General features: G+C 34.5%; 1 protein-coding gene across 1 annotated transcript; it reads left to right on the top strand.

The window, feature by feature from the left end:
* Positions 1-24: 24 nt before the first annotated feature.
* On the top strand, positions 25-11,950 carry LOC130951178 (uncharacterized). Its single transcript, XM_057879811.1, has 19 exons — positions 25-287; positions 650-762; positions 856-931; positions 1,039-1,181; positions 1,649-1,819; positions 5,090-5,294; positions 6,099-6,184; positions 6,385-6,616; positions 6,751-6,874; positions 7,636-7,772; positions 7,968-8,076; positions 8,463-8,505; positions 8,673-8,835; positions 9,027-9,097; positions 9,198-9,291; positions 10,139-10,357; positions 10,495-10,704; positions 11,235-11,537; positions 11,610-11,950. Exons 1-19 carry the CDS (start codon positions 261-263, stop codon positions 11,733-11,735), a joined length of 2,652 nt encoding a protein of 883 aa, XP_057735794.1. The 5' UTR covers positions 25-260; the 3' UTR covers positions 11,736-11,950.
* The last annotated feature ends 7,599 nt before the right edge of the window (positions 11,951-19,549 follow it).

Here is a 19,549-nt window from a genome sequence, read left to right as displayed (position 1 = left end):
ATTGAAGAAGAAGAATTAACGAAGGAAGGTTGTTGAACTTAAGCTCACGCTATTTTTTATTGTGCAAATGGTCACGCGATTTCTATTTTGGTCACGCGATTTCTATATCAATACCATAATGAGGCCCAACAATTCCCCTTGAGGCCCATTATCCAAGCTCAGAGACTTACGTACAGTGGTAGTGGAAGTGGAAGTGGCGGGAACAAATAATATCTCATTTCTTGAGACTTGAGAGCTTCGAGGTCGCATGCGGTTTCACCATGGATGCTATGCACTCTGTTCTCAAGGTACCCTAAGCACTCTCTTCTGTCACTCAGAAAATTTCTTGTGCATTGCACTAACTTCACTGTTTTTATTTCTTATTCTTTTTTTCGTTGTTGTAGGACAAAGTTTGTTAATTTTGATACCCTATTTCGTTTTTAGAGAATAAATTATTGAAATTTGTAAGGGAAATGAAAGGTGATTGAGTTTAGTTGGTGGGTATTGAACAAAAGGATTTGACTTTTCCTGTTTTATAAAGAAAAAGAAGGAAATGAAAGAAAGGGGGGGGGGGGGGGAATATGCATTGTGGAAAAGTTGTTATCAAATTTGATTGTTTGGGGTCATTGAATGCTTCCGAGTTTTGACATGTTTGAAATTGGATTTCCAGCAATATTTTGGGTTTTCAGATTTTCGGCCTTATCAGAAAGATGCCATTCAGAAAATTATTGAGAAAAGGGACTGCTTGGTAGTCATGGCTACTGGTAGTGGGAAATCCTTGTGGTAAATAGCATTATCTTAATATTTCACTCTTGTTTGAATTTATTAGTTACCTAAATTGGAGAGTGAGATAGAAACTATACCTTTTCCAAACAGTTACCAGGTACCACCCTTGGTTGTTAGAAAGACTGGGATAGTTGTTAGCCCTCTAATATCATTGATGCAAGATCAGGTGAGTTGATTTTAGCCCAAATGCATCTTTTTTTTTTTCTCATTTCCTTGCTATTAGTTGTTCAAGTAGTGATTATCTAATATATATATAAAAAATGAGGAAAACAGGTAATGGCTTTAAAACAGCGGGGCATCAAGGCTGAATATCTTGGAAGTGCTCAGAAGGATTCCACTGTTCAGAGAAAAGCCGAGCAGGGTCAATTTGACATTTTGTTCATGACTCCGGAAAAGGCTTGCACAGTTCCTACCAGGTGTTGTGATAAATCTATGTATAATCTTAAGCTGTGTTCGTTACCTTATTTTGAGTGAACAAACTATTGATGCTCTTGTGTCGAATGACTCTAGATAACTTATACATTTTCTTTTTGTTTTTGGGATAAAATAATGCTTGGAGTTTATTAGTTGGACCTGAAACTGTTTGTCTTGGAGGGTATCATGCCTGGGTATCTCGTTCATTAAGTCTTCTACTTCTATTTATGCTTATCCTGCTCCTTTCTCTGTGTTTGTGTGCTGTATATTTTACTATGACTTGAACATTTGAGTTGAGTTATGAATCCAATGCTTCTTGTATGGTGGCATCCTTTTTGTATATTTCTTTTTGTTTAGATGATAATGCTTTTATTTGACAAAAGTTTTATGCCATAGATCATTAACTTTCGTACATATTATGCTTTGTCTAATTGTGATTTCGTGTTATATTTCATCTCATTTTATGCAGTTTCTGGTCTAACTTGCTGAAGGAAGGAATTAGCCTTTTTGCTGTTGATGAAGCTCATTGTATATCAGAATGGGGGCATGATTTTAGGGTGGAATACAAGAACTTACACAATTTACGTGGTGTTCTGCTAGATGTTCCTTTTGTTGGCTTAACTGCGACTGCTACTGAAAAGTAAGTACCTTTTGTTTGCTGATAGTGAAGCATACCATTACTAGTTATCTTGTATTATTCTTCTCGTTGTCTTAACAAAATTCTTCTATCAAAGGAAACAAAAAGAAGCATATCATTGCTGTATTTTACAGTGATCCTGATGCACATTCTGTACCTCCTTTATCTTTTGCATATTTTCCTCTTCATCTGCTTTCTGCGACAGTTTTATTATGGTTTCTACTTTGACTTGGAAGCTTTATCACCATCCTTTGCTAGTTTGAGTGAACTAGAAATTTCAGTCTCTGTAAATAGAAATTTCGTCTGTTTTTCTCTCTCATCCATACATTTTTTTTTCCTCTCTTCCTGCAAATAATAAGGGCTAATACTGAAGAAATATGAAAGGATTACAAAATCAAAAGATCGAGCTGTGAAGACTAAAGTAACCACATAATATATTACTATTGTTTTTTGGCATAGAACAATCATAATAAAGGTAGGCTCCTCTGTCATAGATTCATAGTGCAATTTGTTGCCTGAGAAGTATTGTCTTTCACAATTTATTTCTTTTTCTTCGGGAAAAAGAAAAACGAAAAAGAAGAAAAAGCTATACTACTCTTGATAGAGTAAGCTAGGAAACTCTCTAACCAGATTAGAAGAGTTTTGACTTGACAAACTAACCCTGCCAGGTAGGACTGCCAGCTAGATTAGGATAACTAACTTATGAGCTAAATACCTAGTCTATCCTTTATGTAACTTCTCCCACAAGCCTCCTTTACAGTTGTATATAAGCAGCGAGGGAGAGCTAATAGAAATTCAGTTACTCAATATTACACATTCAAAAAATATGCTCTCTCTCTCTCTCTTCAATTTTCACTGAAGCGCTCAATTCAGCCACCTCCTCTCCCTATTTCTGAAGTACTGCCAAGGACTGCTGCCTACTCTATCGTAGAAGCTTGAGATATAAACTTTCTCCTATGGCTCCACCAAGCACTCGCTGAGTCGCTGCCATCAAGGGCAACAGACTCTACAGACCCATTTGGAAAATCTTGGCAGTGGTAGGCCTTATGTTTGAAAAAGATTATTAGTGATGAACAAAACCTTTAAAATGGTGCTGTTTGTGGCAAGAAATGAATTGTCCAGTTCAGGAGTTAGTGACTAATAGAGTGAACTGAGTAAAAGTCTAAAAGATCTGGCCCATACACTCATGCACACTTCCACACACGTAGTTTCCCTCGAACCTAGGTTATTAAGTGAAGCCTTGGCCTCATCTCAGTAGTTTGCTGCAATGACAGAAGAGTTTCAAGCCCTCTCTTGCACTTCCACTTGGTTCCTCTTCCCCCAACCCGCACTGTCATTGGCTGTAAGTGGGTCTTTTGTGTAAAACAGAACTTAGATGGCAGCATCAATAAGTTAAAGGCTTGCTTACTGCCAAGGGTTTCTTACAAAAGGTTGGCGTTGATCATTCGGAGACTTCTTTCACCCATTGCGAAGAGTTTTGGCTCTTGTCCTTACAAATGGTTGGGTCCTGAGGCAGTTAGATGTGAACAATTTCTTCCTAAATGGTGTGCTCACTAAAGAAATGCACATGAAGCAATCAGAATGGTTCTTGGATGGGTCTGGGCTAGTGTTCAAGCTGAACAAATCGTTGTAGAGGTTAAAAGAAGCACCATGGGCATGATTTGAAACACTTAAAGCCTCACTCAAGAGCTTGGGATTTAGCAGTGCCAAGTGTGACCTCTCTCTTTATCAACACTCATCAATCTCATGTTAACTATATCCCTGTGTATGTGGATGATATAATCATCACAGACTCTTCTCCTTCCTACATTCAAGAGCTCATCACTCTTAACAGCAAATTTGCACTCAATGATTTAGGGGACTTGCACTATTTCTGAACATGAGTGCAAAAGCGCCCAAATGGTTTATTGTGTGTGTCGCAGGATAAATATGTTTGAGACCCCCTCCAAAAGAGCAAAATGGACAAAACCAGAGCTCTCTCCATTCCAATGGTCTCTGCTCTCAAATTCTCATATAGTGGCAGTGATACTATGGATAATCCTACTCTCTATAGATCAATTGTAGGAGCTTTATAATATGCAACTGTTACAAGACCCCAGATCTTCTTTAGTGTGAACAAGGCTTGTCAGTTTACATCCTCTCCTCAAGAGAGTCATTGGAAGGCTGTGAAAAGGATTCTAAGAGACCTTGTTGGCACTCAGGAGCTAGGAATTTTGCTCAGACCAGCTTCAGACCCACTGAATTTGAATTTGAAAGGGCACTGGGATGCTGATTAAGTTGCAGATGTGGATGATAGAAGGTCCACTTCAGGTGCCTGTGTCTATCTAGGTCTTAATATCATTTCATGGTTATCTAGAGAACAACCTACACCCGGGGCAAAATACAGGAGTATGGTAGATCTTACTGCAGAACTCATCTGGATACAAACCTTGCTCACTAAATTAAAGGTTCCCACCTTAAGGCCAGTGTTGTATTGTGACAACATTAGTGCTATAATGCTAGCTCACAATCCTGTGTTGCATAACAGAACAAAGCACATGGAGTTAAATCTCTTCTTTGTGAGAGAAAGGGTCATGGAAGGAAGGCTACTGATTTTTTATATTCCCACTGATGAACAGCCAGCAGATATGTTAACTAAGGCAGTATCTAATTCTAAAGCAAAGTTTCTGAGCCTAAGAGAGAAATTACTTGCAACAGTTCTCCAAAGTAGTAGAGTGTCCAGTTTCAGGGGGCATAATAGAGTGAGCTGAGTAAAAGTCTAGAAGAGTTAGAAACAGTTAAGCTGATCTGTTAGACAGTTATAGCAAGTGCCATCTACAATAGATTCCCCTAAGTAACTTAAGCATGTAAGACTCTTCTACCCTTTGCACTAGCTTGCTGAACAAGCTTCTCCTCTATGTATATAAGCACAGATTCAGTGTTTCAATAATTAGTGCTTAAGAATGAACATTTCACACTACTCTCTCAGATTCTCTCTCTCTCTCTCTCTCTCTCTCTCTCTCAATCATTTTTAGTGAATCTCCCAAGTTGTTGCCAACTCTTTCATCGTCACAGCATCTTACTATGTCTGTTGGGTTTTTTACTTTTATTAAGCTCTCTTTCGAATATTTCTTTATTGGTCTTTCTACATTCTAAACTTTGTTCAGTGTTTTTATGTGATGCCTCTTTTAGTTACCTGCTGTACTTCATAGTTCCATCAATATTATGCTTAACTTTATTTTGTGAAATGAAACAAACATCACAGTCATGGTCATTTACATGATATACTGCCAGGGTTCGATTTGACATTATCAACTCCCTGAAGTTGAAGAATCCATATGTTTTGGTTGGTTCGTTTGATCGCTCCAATCTTTTCTATGGGGTCAAGCCATTTAGCCGTGGACAATCTTTTGTTGATGAACTTGTACAAGAAATTTCAAAAGTTGTTAGTAGTGGTTCAACTATAATTTACTGCACAACAATAAAGGACGTAGAGCAGGTAAATATACTGGAAATGTGATGGGAATTTTGCATGCTGTCATATAACTACTATCCACTTGAACCTTAAACTCATCTGATTGCTACTTTTGTTTTTGTATTGAAAGTAATATTCTAGTTCTTTTTCTTGGAAGAGTTTACACATTTGATAAGCTGAGAGACAAATTGCTTGAATTTACCACTTGTGAATTTTTATCTTTTGGGCATGGTAATTCAAAGTAGTTCTGCAGGGTACTATATGATCAGATGGCGAATATTTTAATCATTAAAGACAAATATGTGAACTTTCAACCTATCACATTATAAGAGAAAATTGTATAACTATAAAATTGCTTCACTAGCGTCAGCTATGGATTCTTTCATATGGGGAAAAGAAAACGTATGTAGTTATTGAAGTGAAATATTTGCCTGGCATAATGCCTAAAATTTCACATCTTTATATGTAGTTCTATGGCGAATGCATCTATCGTCATTAATGCATAAATTAAGATACCAATTAGTAGTGATTGAATTCCTTCTATGGTTCCACATGAGAAACCAGTACGAATATAACCTACATGTCCAATTGAACTATGAGCTAGAGGTCTTTTGACTTTCGTTTGGGCCATGGTGGCCAGTGCTCCTAAAATCATAGAAGCAACATGTTTTCCTTTTTCTTTTAAAAAAAATCTAAAACTAGTGACGTGTCCCTGTTTTATCTATTTACTGGCACTCTTCTTTGGGAATTTTCCAGTTGAAATATGCGCGAACAGATTGACTGTGGCCTTTTCTTTTGTTAATATTTGCTTGATCTTATTTTACATAGATATCCAAGTCACTTGCGGAAGCAGGAATTGAGGCTGGAATGTACCATGGCCAAATGGATAAAAAATCTCGTGAAGAGTCTCATAGGTTAATATTCTGTCTTGTGTACTTTCAGAATATCAAATGAATCATTTCCCTTATGGTCCTTGTGAGTGCAGAGCTTGCTCCTTCCCAATTCCCATATCCATTTTCTTCTTTTCTTCTCTCGTGTTTTTTGTTATGTTGAATATGCTAGTGTTCTTTGGTGTGCTTTTAAGTCTAACTAAACTGTTCGCAAATTTCTTTAGGTTATTTGTCAGGGATGAACTGCAAATCATGGTGGCTACAATTGCTTTTGGCATGGGCATAGATAAGCCTAACATAAGACAAGTGATTCATTATGGTTGCCCTAAGAGTCTTGAGTGCTACTACCAGGAAAGTGGACGCTGTGGTAGAGATGGTATAGCTTCTGTTTGTTGGCTTTACTACACAAGAAGTGACTTTGCAAAGGGTGACTTTTATTGCGGAGACCTAAAAACAGTATGTTTACATATCAGGAACAGTAGCTAATATTCTACAGTTTAGTGTACATTGAAGTTGCCACTTCATGCATATTTCACATTACAAGTTATAACCATTTCCTGCCTAATATATGCCGGCTTCCAATTTGCCAGGAAACCCAAAAAAGAGCTGTTATGGAGTCATTGCTTGCTGCTGAACGTTATTGTGTGCTTGCAACTTGCAGGAGAAAGTTCTTGCTTGAACACTTTGGGGAACAATATCCAGCTGATAGATGTGGTTTGGCTTTCACTTGTACCCTTCAATATAATCATACAGTTTTAGTAAAATAAAAGCTTAAGCTACATTATGAGCCTGCTTTTTCATTTGGTTGACTTAAAGCAGCATTTTTCTTGCCCTGCTATAACCTAGTAAAATCCATTGCATCTATTTAACTTGCGATGCATGTTATTTACTTCTCCCTTTTTAATTTTCTTTGTGTAGTGGGAATTGTATATCATCTTTGGTTTTGCTCACCATTGAAAACATGGTCTTCGTACTCTGTTTCTTTGTTCTTTCATATTGATTGAAAACATGGTCTTCATACTCTGTTTCTTTGTTCTTTCATATTGATCTTGTCTCTTGATACCAAGGTTCCTGACAAATTAGACCTTCACACGAAGTGTAACATGGCCTAACATGTTACTACCAACCAATACAATTTGTCTAACTATTGTCAGTATCATTATTTGAGCAGAAAATATGTTAGTTCTTAAGAGTTCTGGTTTAGTACTTTAGTATAATGACTTGTTATAGACCAAAAGGACAGGATCTGCAGCTTTTGAGCTTATGAACTGTGAATCACAAGGTAGCAATCATAATTTATTGTGTCAAGGCTCAGACTTTGAAAGTGACTACCATGTCAGATAGTAATTTTTACTACTGATGATTACCTTGTTGCGCTTGATAAATTGAATCCTGGTTATGAATATGTTATCTTTCAATGTCCCGTGTTACTTATTTAGTTACATATTTATATTTTATTTCATATCTTGTGGCAGGAAACTGTGATAACTGCACAATCTCAAAGAAGGAGCGCAACATGTCTAGAGAAGCATTTCTTCTAATGGCTTGCATTCATTCATGCAAGGGAAAATGGGGTCTTAATATGCCCATTGATATCTTGCGTGGGTCTCGAGTAAGCTTTTCAAAATTAAAGCTAAGAAACATATTAACATTTTATTTAAACTAAAAGTACTATTTCAGTAAGATCTTAGTTTTGTTGGTAGCATTTCTCTCAGTTCTTTTCAGTACACATTCTCCATTATCTTACCCTTGTACTTTCCATACTTCTTTGAACTGCTGATAATGGTATTTGCTTGTGGTGTTGCAGGCGAAAAAGATTCTTGATGCTCAGTTTGATAAGCTTCCCCTTCATGGACTTGGAAAAACTTACGCACCAAACTGGTGGAAAGCACTCGGGCATCAATTGATCGCTCATGGTATGTAGAGTGCAAAAACGTACCCAGTTTCTGTTGTTATCTTTTGATGGTTTTAGGAAATGGAAGAAAGCCAAATATCTTGTGGTAGTGTAGTCTATGCCACTATTTGGTTTATTTGGTTGGAATATAGTTCTTGTACCCTTTGATGACATACTTTTCGACACACAACTCTTACAGTAAAGATTAGGAATTTGGCATCTATTTTGATTGAAAGGATGATCTTTCAATAGGGAGTTTCCTTTAAATAGTTCATTTGGTCTATCCCAGAAACATATGGCATGGTAATTTATGATTAACACGATGACAGAACATTTTCTTTTATACAACAAATGCCATTACCAAAAAGTACTAGATGCAATTTATAATTGTCTTCTACTGATCCACAGGTTATTTGAAGGAAACTGTCAGTGATGTGTACAGAACTATAAGGTAGGTTATTCAAGTTATTGGGTAGACTACATTAATTATTTAAATTCTATTAATGAAACTTTTTATTGTCTATAAGTTCATCTATTGTGCGCTGATATTTCTCCAGATCTTATTATGTTTCAAAGTGAATGTATACTCAGCTATAAAATTTGTTCTTCATGGATCAGTGTCAGTTTAAAAGGAGAACAATTTTTGGCCTCTTGTACACCTGATTATCAACCTTCCTTAGTTTTGTCATTGACTGCTGAGTTGCTCGGAGAAGAGGAAAATATGAGCACACAAGAAGAATCAAAAACTCTGTCCACTTCAGATTTAGACGGGTTTTCAGAGGTTGGTAATTCGATGGCACTATGTTTATTCAACTACCTTTTTCCTCTCCTCCTCGGTAATGCTCCATGGAAAGGTGGTCTTATTACCTTCCATTTATTGTTAGTAAGATACATTAGCTTTCTGTCATATGCCATACAGATACATTTGGCATCCATTAACAATAGATCTTTGCGTTCTAACCCTCTATTCAGGTTGAGCGACAGCTCTACCAGATGCTTTTAGAAGAAAGATTAAAGCTTGCAAGAAGTGTTGGAACTGCTCCGTAGGTTTTTATTAATTTTTGAAACATTTTTAAGGTTACCAATTCTTGCAATTCCTTTGATCAATACTTTTTCCATAAAGCTCTTTTACCTTCTTTGTAGATATGCCATATGTGGCGATCAAACAATCAAGAAAATTACTCTTGTAAGACCATCTACAAAAGCAAGGCTAGCAAACATTGATGGTGTGAATCAGGTAGATATTCTAATTTCCTGATTTTGGTCTGTATTTTCAAGCTTAAGGGCTGCAAAAATGATTATTTTGATTTCTATCCTTATACCTGTGATAAGAATTGGAATTTATCCCCATTTTACTTTCTTAGTCTGGTTGACAAGGTTGAAGGCATCTATTGAATACTTTTTAAGTAATTTTTCTTTCTCTGTTAATAAATAAGTAAAACCCAAAATAAACAACCACATTACATCAAAGGAATGAGAATTCTTTTTGGTAGAGTGAAAAAAGAGTTAGAATTAGTTTTCCTATTTGAGTTCTTGTTTTCCATTGTTTGTTAGAACACAATGCTGGTTCACATGATGTTTTTATTCCTGGCCGAATTCCTTACTTTCTGGTTTTCAATGAAAACTGAACTAATAGGTTTATAATTTTATGGAGTTCCATTCCCTGATGCATTGGACACTCTTTTCACAATTTTAATAAAAAAGCTTATTTAGTTTAAGCAGACATTATTTTTGACAAATTCTTTGATTCTTGATTTTGTTCTAATTTTTTTCCCTAAAATATCTATTGTTTTATATTTTGTTTTGTCAGAATAATGCATGTTGATGGGTGATAGTCAATCATAATCAAACCATTCTACTGCTGGATTTCAGTGTCTATTAAATTCTCTCTGAATTTTTTCCCCTACATGGAAGCCAGTACTATAGGTATTAAGTAGTAGGTATTTTAGCAGCAGTTACAATGATGGTAGAGTGCAGTATGATTAATCCTTTCATTGGTATCATTTGACAATAGTTTACATACCAAAGCATGCTGTTTTCTTCTTTCTATTATCTAAATGACTTGCTCTGACTATTTTCTGCAGCACCTAGTAACAAAATATGGAGATCATTTTCTTAGAGTTATCCAGCAACTGTCACAAGGATTAAACTTATCATTGGACGGGGAAGCTAATTTACTAAATAACGAAGTAAGGAAATTATCTACAGTGTCAGTAAAAAACAGTTCAAAGAAGTTGACACCAGCAAAGTTTGAAGCATGGAAAATGTGGCATGAAGATGGTCTTTCTTCTCAGATGATTGCTGTATGTCATTATTCTATTGTCACTCTTTCAGATTTATCGTTCATGTGTCTTTGACTTCCTACTTAACCCTCTCCTTCCCCTGCTTCTTCCTCCACCAAACCAATGAATTCAAATAAACAAAATCCTTGTAATCTCAGAACTTTCCAGGTAGATCAGCTCCTATAAAAGAGCAAACTGTTGCTGAATATCTGTTGGAAGCTGCACAAGAAGGATTACCTTTTGATTGGAGTAGATTCTGTGAGGTGATAGGACTGACGCAAGAGATCGAATCTGAAATTCAGGGTGCTATTTTAAAGGTTGGATCTAAAGATAAGCTGAAGCCTATAAAAGATGAATTGCCAGAAAATGTGAGTTTGTTACCTTTATTATTCGAGTACTTTGATAATTGATAGTTTGTTTGATACATATGGTTCATTGTATGTTGTGTTTCTATCCAATGACCAATCAGAGTGGATAATGGTCAATGAGCAAGATTAGAAACAGCTAGGTACTTCAGCAACAAGTTGTAAATTGTAACTAACTCGATGTTTGGTTACAGGGTATAAGTATGGAGGAAATTTTAATGGATGATTTTTGTGTGTAAACTTATACATGGAGCTTATTCATGAAAATTTTCATCTCATGATATCCCTCAACCAAAATATACCTCTACAGTATCGTCGCCAGAATAGAGATTTTTATCATTATCTTTTTCACCCGTTAAGTTTTTCTCGTGTTAATAAGCGTTTATCATTAATGAATGAAATTGAGTGTATCAAAAACCTATGCAAAGTTCATTTTCATATAATACATATCAGTAATATTTTGTAACTTCTGGCTATTTGAAATGCTTGTCACTTAGTTGAGCTTGCAATTGAATAGTTTTTCAATCTCGCAGGTCACTTATCAGCACATCAAGACTTATTTGACAATGCAAAGCTGTGGTGTATCCAAAGATGACATCCAGGCTCAGAAAGACAGCGAATCAGAAATACAGCAAGTGGAAACGCATTGTGAAGCCAACATTTCTGAGCACAGCTTGATGGAAAAATGTGACTTGGAAATGGATATAGTACCATCTAGACCAGTGGAATTCACAACCAAACGTCAGAAAGTCAGTGACATGAAGGAAATAAATTCAACTGACTTTAAAGCTACTGAGAATTCTATATTAGAGTGGCTAAAGCACCATGATGAAGGGGTTAGTGAAAACTCTAAACGTGTCTTTGCTTTGTGGTTGCAATTCTAAAACGGTGTTGTTTATTGGTTTCAGGCTACTTTGGTTGAAATTCAAGGGCACTTCAACGGGTCTGGCAAAGATTGTGTGGTTGATCTGCTGAATTTATTGGAAAGTGACTTTTTAATTTATAAAAAAGGTGGCATGTATAGGGTCCTGTAATTAAGTAGATTGTGTGGTTGAACTACTTAATTTCAACAGCCAACTGCATCTTTGCGACTTTGCCAAAAGGATAATGTTCTTACATGATCTTTTCACACCCAGGTAGTTTTTATCGGAGATAACTCTTTGAACACAAACTATAGGTACTTCTCTTGACTAGTATTTGAACAATGGTAAATCTGGTTGTGGGAACTTAACCCCTTCGGCCGGATCCAATTTAAGTTTAGAATAGAGTAAAATATCAAAACTAAGATGAAAGATTATGATGCTAATAAATTTGATTATAAAAAAATTAAAATTAATTTGTAATTATTAAAGATGGATTTTGATAGATAAAATTATTCAAATCCTAAAAAACTATAAAAAATAATGATGTGACTGTTGCCAATAAACACGAAGACAACGACGTTTTTGACGCTGGTGTTACGACCTCGTCCTCTGCACCTGATTCAAACCATTGCCTGATGTTCAGACCAAGATTGGGGGTGGTGGTGAAGACCAAAGGGTATTGGAATTGAGGATGAGATTGGGTTAGAATTTGGGGTGGTTAGGTTTAGTTGGTGGGTAATTTAGGAATTGTCAATAGATTTTGAGTTTGAGTAAATTTATATATCAGAATTCCTCTCTCGTTGTAACAACTTAGTTTTTTTTTTTTTATGATCAAATTTATCAGCATTGTAATTTTTCATAGTCAGTTTTAGCATTTTATTCTTAAAAATTTATAGCGTTGCCAATATGGTCCATGGTGGTCCCGAGGCTTCGTAGTTAGATGGCAATTGACCTCAGCAACCGGGAAGAGTGGCAGTTTTGGGGAGATGGACTGACTAATGGCTATTTGAGTTACACAGCAGCGTCGTCGTTTCAATGGGGTTCAACATGCCAACTATCAGGCCTCAGCACGCCATTACGGAAATAGGATTAGGGGTAACAAGAGTTATGGAGGTCAAATTTGAAAGACCAAATTGGAGTTTGGATCAAACTTCAGAAACTAATACGAGTCTTTAACACGGCTTTACCATAAAAAATATATCATGATCATCCAATATTAAGTTAAATAATTTTTTCCAAAGCTTTAAACTACTGGATAAATACCTATGCACGAATGGCATTATATATGTATATATATTGGATGAATGGTTGTTTTAGTGAGCCACGAAGGTTGTGGCAAGGCATGCTGCGATTGGATTGCTATGGATTTTTTTTTACAAGTCAACTAGATATTCTTTAAAAATGATATAATATTAAACTTTTTATTATAATAATTTAAAAAGATTAAAATAAACACATCAAAAAATTATAAACAAATTTAGTGTTTTTTAAAAATTAAATCCATAACTAAAATACAAATTAAATCAAATTAAAATTTAAAATTTAAATCTTAAATTTTTGTTTGAGATTTAATATATTTAATATATTAAAATATTATAATTTAAATACACATCTAAAATTTAAATTATTCAAAATTTAAATTATTTAAATTTAAATTTTAAAATTTTAAAATTTTAAAATAAACTTTAAATCATTTAATTATTAACTAAACTCATTCAAAATAAATGCAGAAAAGTAAGTCACACCGGCAATTCAGCGGCACACTCTGAAGACAGAATTCATCTCCTGCGCTGTTCGTCTACACCACAGTCCTCTTCGGCCTTCATCGTCGACACCCCACATCCAAAACCCAGAGGCTCACAACGGTGCACTTAGAAAACCCAGAAAAGCCATCCATTGCCGCAGTTCGTCCGCGCCACCGTCCTCCTCGGTCCTCATCATCGACGCCCCACATCCAAAACCCAGAGGCTCACATCGGCAACTCAGCGGCGCACATTAAAAACTCAGAGAAGTCATCCCCTGCCGCCATTCGTCCGCGCCACCCTTCCTCCATCATGGCGCTCATCCACAACTCATCGCTGTTTGTCCACATCAACCACGCCGACGACTTACCTGAGATTTGGATTATTCTGACACCACTAATTTTTGTATTATTCTATATAAAATTTTGATTTTTTTTTTTTGAAAATGAAATTCGAATAAAATGGTGTGAGGAGATTTTCATATATATTGTAATGTGAAATTATTTTTTCATGTGTAATTTCTGTATTTTGGAAGTGTTTACATTTTTTAATCGATATTTTTGTTTTGGTTAACTTGCAGTAATCGTTATTTATGGGTAAGTTCATGCTTGCTGCTTTACATTACATCAATGTAACTATTAATGGGCAATTGGGTCAGAAATTATGTCGAAATTCAAATTAATAAGTGGATATGTTTAAAGAGTGTAACAAAATTGAACATATTTGAGCATAATTATAGTGGACATATTTATGAATATGCCTATATCAAACTAATAGCTGAGTGGCTTATGAACCGGATTTTAAAAATCTTAAATACATGAATTAATTTGAACGTGATTTATTATTTTTTGCTAAAAGAAATAGTGCAGAGGAACCTACCGGTATAGCCTAAAAATTTGAACCTCATCCAAAGTTCATTTAATGTTTAATGAGATTGTCAGTGTGATTAATTTTTCCTTTTATCACTAGTTTTGTTTTGTTCTTGGTTTGTGTGTACTTAATATTTTGCTCGGTCAGACTTATGAATAAATTATTTATTATTCAAGCTCTATGTTCTATATGCAATCTGTGTTGAAAATGTAATTGTTTTGATTGGTAATTTTTTTGTTGCAGATTTTTTTCTAAAAATTTCAATCTTTAATTTAGCCAAAGAGAGATTAATCAACTTATCATTGATTATTTATTGATTTAGGATGTGTAATTTTATAAATTTAGATTCATAATCTTATCATAAATATATGAGTTTTAAATGTGTTAATGAAGTAATTAGCGTAGACTTAAAATTCATATCGTAGACTTGAACGATTATTAGACTTAAACACTTATATTCTTATCTGTGTGTTTAAGTGTTACAGCATTACATGAAAGCTTTCTTTTCTTCCACAATAATAAATCATTTTCTTAATTTTGGATTTTTTACTTTTTAGAATGGATTAACTCTGATGGATGCAAGAAAATTATGATTAAGTTCTATTTTATAGTGTGTAATGATCGAAAGGTTTTATTTTTGTTAAATAGCTTTCATAGTCAATTAGCTTGCTGGGTGGGTTGCATGAGCTGGTTACACTGCAAATAAAAGAAATATATCTATTTGTTAGGATGAGAATAAAGATAAGAATTTGTACAAGTAATTAGCTTGAATTATTATGATTCAGGATGTATTTATGTTGTTACCTCAATTCTATAAGTACTTTCAGTGAAGACTTTATGTTTAATCGTATGATATAAACAATGTGCAGTATAGAATCATAATGTCAGGTAAAAAATGTACTTCAGCTGGTCCAAATAAAGGAAAATCAGCAGTTAACAAGACTTCCGATGGCAGACTTGATGAGTCTAATGTTAATACTAGAGGGTCCTAAAAAGGTAGTTTGTTTTTCACTTTAGAAATTTTCGAGTATAGCAAGTGAGGTACAGTTTAACATATACTAACTAATTGCTCAATTTTTTAGAAAATACTTGATACCCGCTGCTCTCCAACTGCCATTGCGGATGTGATGGAGCATCTAAAAGATAAATATCCGATCAAATACCAAGAAGTTGAGAAAATGGGTTTTGGATGCCTAAGGCACGTCCCTAAGTGGTCGATGAATCAAGATTTTTTGGATGCCTAAGGCATGTCCCGAAGTGGTCGATGAACCAAGATTTAATTGTTGTCCTGGCACAGTCATATAACAAGATCAAATGCATTTGGAAGTTGAGACCGGAGACATACCGGTGAATACATGAGTGATAAGTCAAGCATTGAGACTTCCTGCAAAGGATAATACGTAAAATATATATTTAATGTAAAGTGCATATATGTTCTCTTCTACGGTACCTAGTAAGTCTATTGCTAGTTAGTGTTTTTTGGATGTAGTAATACTTCTCTCAACCCTGTGATTTCCATCTTACTGGTGATAGCTTCCCAAAATTATATTCGAAAAAGTATCGTCACCTAATAGAGACCTTTGAAGGCAAAACCCAAAAAGAGGTTAAGACCCATGTTATTAGATGTTCGGTTACAACAGAAGTAAAAAAGGAGGAGTTCTGGCGCTACTTCATAATGTTTGTCATGAAAGACTTTCTGTTTGCTTCAAGTAATAAGTATATTACCGCTTCATTCATTCCGGACGTGATGGATGTGCGTAATCCAATGAGATTTTTTGGGGTAGACACATTTATGACTGTGTTAAGGAGGGCTTAAGGAAATATAAGGAAGATGGCATAAGGACTATTGATGAATGCATGTTTGCTCTCTTGGTAAGTTGAGCCATATCACTTGTTATACCAAGAGAGCAAATATGCATCAATCAATAGTCCTTATGCCATCTTCCTTATATTTTCTTAAGCTCTCCTTAACACAGTCATAGATGTGTCTACCCCAAAAAAATCTCATTGGATTACGCACATCCATCACGTTTGGGATGAATGAAGTGGTAATATACTTATTACTGGAAGCAAACAGAAAGTCCTTCATGACAAACATTATGAAGTAGTACCGGAACTCTTCCTTTTCTACTTCTGTTGTAACCGAGCATCTAATAACATGGGTTTTAACCTCTTTTTGGGTTCTGCCTTCAAAGGTCTCTATTAGGTGATGATGCTTCTTCGGATCTAATTTCAGGAAACTGTCACCTGTAAAACAGAAACTACAGGGTTGAGAGAAGTATTACTACATCCAAAAAATACTAACTAGCAATAGACTTACTATGCACCGTAGAAGAGAACATATATGCACTTTACATTAAATATATATTTACGTATTATCCTTTGTAGGGAGTCCCAATGCTTGACTTATCACTAGTGCATTCACCGATATGTCTCCGGTCTCAACTTCCAAATGTATTCGATCCTTGTTATATGACCGTGCCAGGGCGACAATCAAATCTTGATTCATCGGCCACTTAGGGATGTTCCTCAGGCATCCAAAATCCATTTTCTCAACTTCTTGGTATTTGATCGAATATTTATCTTTTAGATGCTCCATCATATTCGCAATGGCAGTTGGAGAGCAGCAGGTATCAAGTGTTTTCTAAAAAATTGAGTCACTAGTTAGTATATGTGAAACTGTGTACCTCACTTGCTATACTCGAAAATTTCTAAAATGAGAAACAAACTACCTTTTTAGGACCCTCTTATTTTTTCGACCTTCCAACTTGTTTTTGATATTGTTAATATTAGATTCATCAAGTCTGCCATCGGAAGTCTTACTAGCTGCTGATTTTCTTTTCTTTGTACCTGAAGTACGTTTTTTAACTGGCATTATGATTCTACACTGCACGTTGTTCATATCACAAGATTAAACATAAAGTTTTTACCGAAAACACTTGTAAAATTGAGGTAACAACATAAACACATCTTGAATCATAATAATCCACGCTAATTACTTGCACAAATTCTTATTTTTATTCTCATCCTAACAAATATATATATATTTCTTTTATTTGCAGTGTAACCAGCTCGAGCAATCCACCCAGCAATCTAATTGACTATAAAAGCTATTTAACAAAAATAACACTTTTCGATCATTAACACACTACAAAATAGAACTTAATTATAATTTTCTTGCACCCGTCAGAGTTAATTCATTCTAAAAAGTAAAAAACCCTAAATTAAGAAAATTATTTATTATTGGGGGTAGAAAAGAAAGCTTTCATGTAATGCTGTAACACTAAAACACACAAAAACACACAAACAAGAATATAAGTGCTTAAGTCTAATAAACGTTCAAGCCTACGATATGAATTTTAAGCCTACACTAATTACTTCATCAACACATTTGAAACTCATATATCTATAATAAGATTATAAATTTAAATTTATAAAATTACACATTTTAAATCAATAAATAATCGATGATAAGTTAATTAATCGCTCTTTGGCTAAATTAAAGATTGAATTTAAGAAAAAATCCACAACAAAAAAATTACCAATCAAAACAAATACATTTCCAATACAAAGATTGCATATAGAACATAGAGCTTGAATAATAAATAATTTATTTATAAGTTTGACCGAGCAGAAAATCAAGTACACACAGACCAGAAACAAAACAAAACTAGTCATAAAAAGAAAAACTAATCACACTAACAATCTCATTAAACATTAAATGAACTATGGATGAGGATGGTGAAAATTAATCTTCAAACTGTTAGGTTATACCGGTAGGTTCCTTTGTACTATTTCTTTTAGCAGAAGATAATAAATCACGTTCAAACTAATTTATGTATTTAGGATTTTTAAAATCCTGTTCATAAGCCACTCAGCTATTAGTTTGATACATGCATATTCATAAATATGTCCACTTAATTATGCTCAAATATGTTCAATTTTGTTACACCCTTTAAACATATCAACTTATTAATTTGAACTTCGACATAATTTCTGAGCCAATTGTCCAGTAATAGTTACATTGATGTAATGTAAAGTAGCAAGCATAAACTTACCCACAAATAGCAATTACTGCAAGCTAACCAACACAAAAATATCGATTAAAAAATGTAAACACTTCCAAAATATAGAAATTGCACATGAAAAAATAATTTGACATTACAATATATATGAAAATCTCCTCACGCCATTTTATTCGAATTTTATTTTCAAAAAAAAATCAAAATTTTAGACAGAATAATACAAAAATTAATGGTGTCAGAATAATCCAAACCTCGGGTAAGTTGTCGGCGTGGTTGATGTGGACAAACGGCGGCGACGAAGATGAGCTTGGAAGGAGAGGAATGCGGTGTTGTGGATGAGCGCCATGGTGGAGGAAGGGTGGCGCGGACGAACAGCGGCAGGGAATGACTTCTCTGGGTTTTCAATGTGCACCGCTGAGTTGCTGTTGTGAGCCTCTGGATTTTGGATGTGGGGCGTCGATGATGAGGGTCGAGGAGAACGGTGGCGCAGACAAACTGCGGCAATGAATGGCTTCTCTGAGTTTTCTAAGTGCATCATTGTTAGCCTCTAGGTTTTGGATGTAGTGCGTCGACGATGAAGGCCGAGGAGGACTATGGTGTAGACGCGGCGGCACGGGATAAATTCTCTGTGTCTTTAGAGTGCACCGCTGAATTACCGTTGTGAGCTTCTGAGTTTTGGATGTGAGGTTTTGTGACTTCTCTGCTTCTATTTTAAATGGATTTAGTTAATAATTAAATGATTTATAGTTTATTTTAGAATTTTAAAATTTTAATTTTAGATGTATGTTTAAATTATAATATATTAATATATTAAATATATTAAATTTGAAACAAAAATTTAAGATTTAAATTTTAAATTTTAGTTTGATTTAATTTGTATTTTAAATATGAATTTAATTTTTAAATGACATTAAATCTATTTACAATTTTTAGATGTGTTTGTTTTATTTTTTTAAAATTATTGTAATAAAAAATTAAATATTATACTATTTTTAAAAGATAACTAATTGAATTGTTTTTTTTTTTTAATACGAATTAATTTTTCTTGTTGAAATGTGTTACCGCATGCTAAACAGATAACTTTTAAGGGAGTAAAATTTACACTTTATTTTTTTTATATTAAATTGACAATAGTGTTTTTTTTTTTAACTGTAAAATATTAGTGTTAATTTTAAATGCGGCACCGATTAATTTTAGATACAGATTTCTGTTTTGAACAAATTAAAAAAAATGAGTTCAGAGTTCGAACCCTATTTGTACCACAATTTTAAAAAATACCAACAATTACAATCTTTAAGTATATCATTCATCTCACTCTCATGGAGGAAAAAAATTAGCCTAAAATTTA

The sequence above is a fragment of the Arachis stenosperma genome, chromosome 9 (genome assembly GCF_014773155.1).
Source record: "Arachis stenosperma cultivar V10309 chromosome 9, arast.V10309.gnm1.PFL2, whole genome shotgun sequence".
NCBI classification, from domain to species: domain Eukaryota; kingdom Viridiplantae; phylum Streptophyta; class Magnoliopsida; order Fabales; family Fabaceae; genus Arachis; species Arachis stenosperma.
This window is presented reverse-complemented; position numbering and strand designations above follow the sequence as displayed.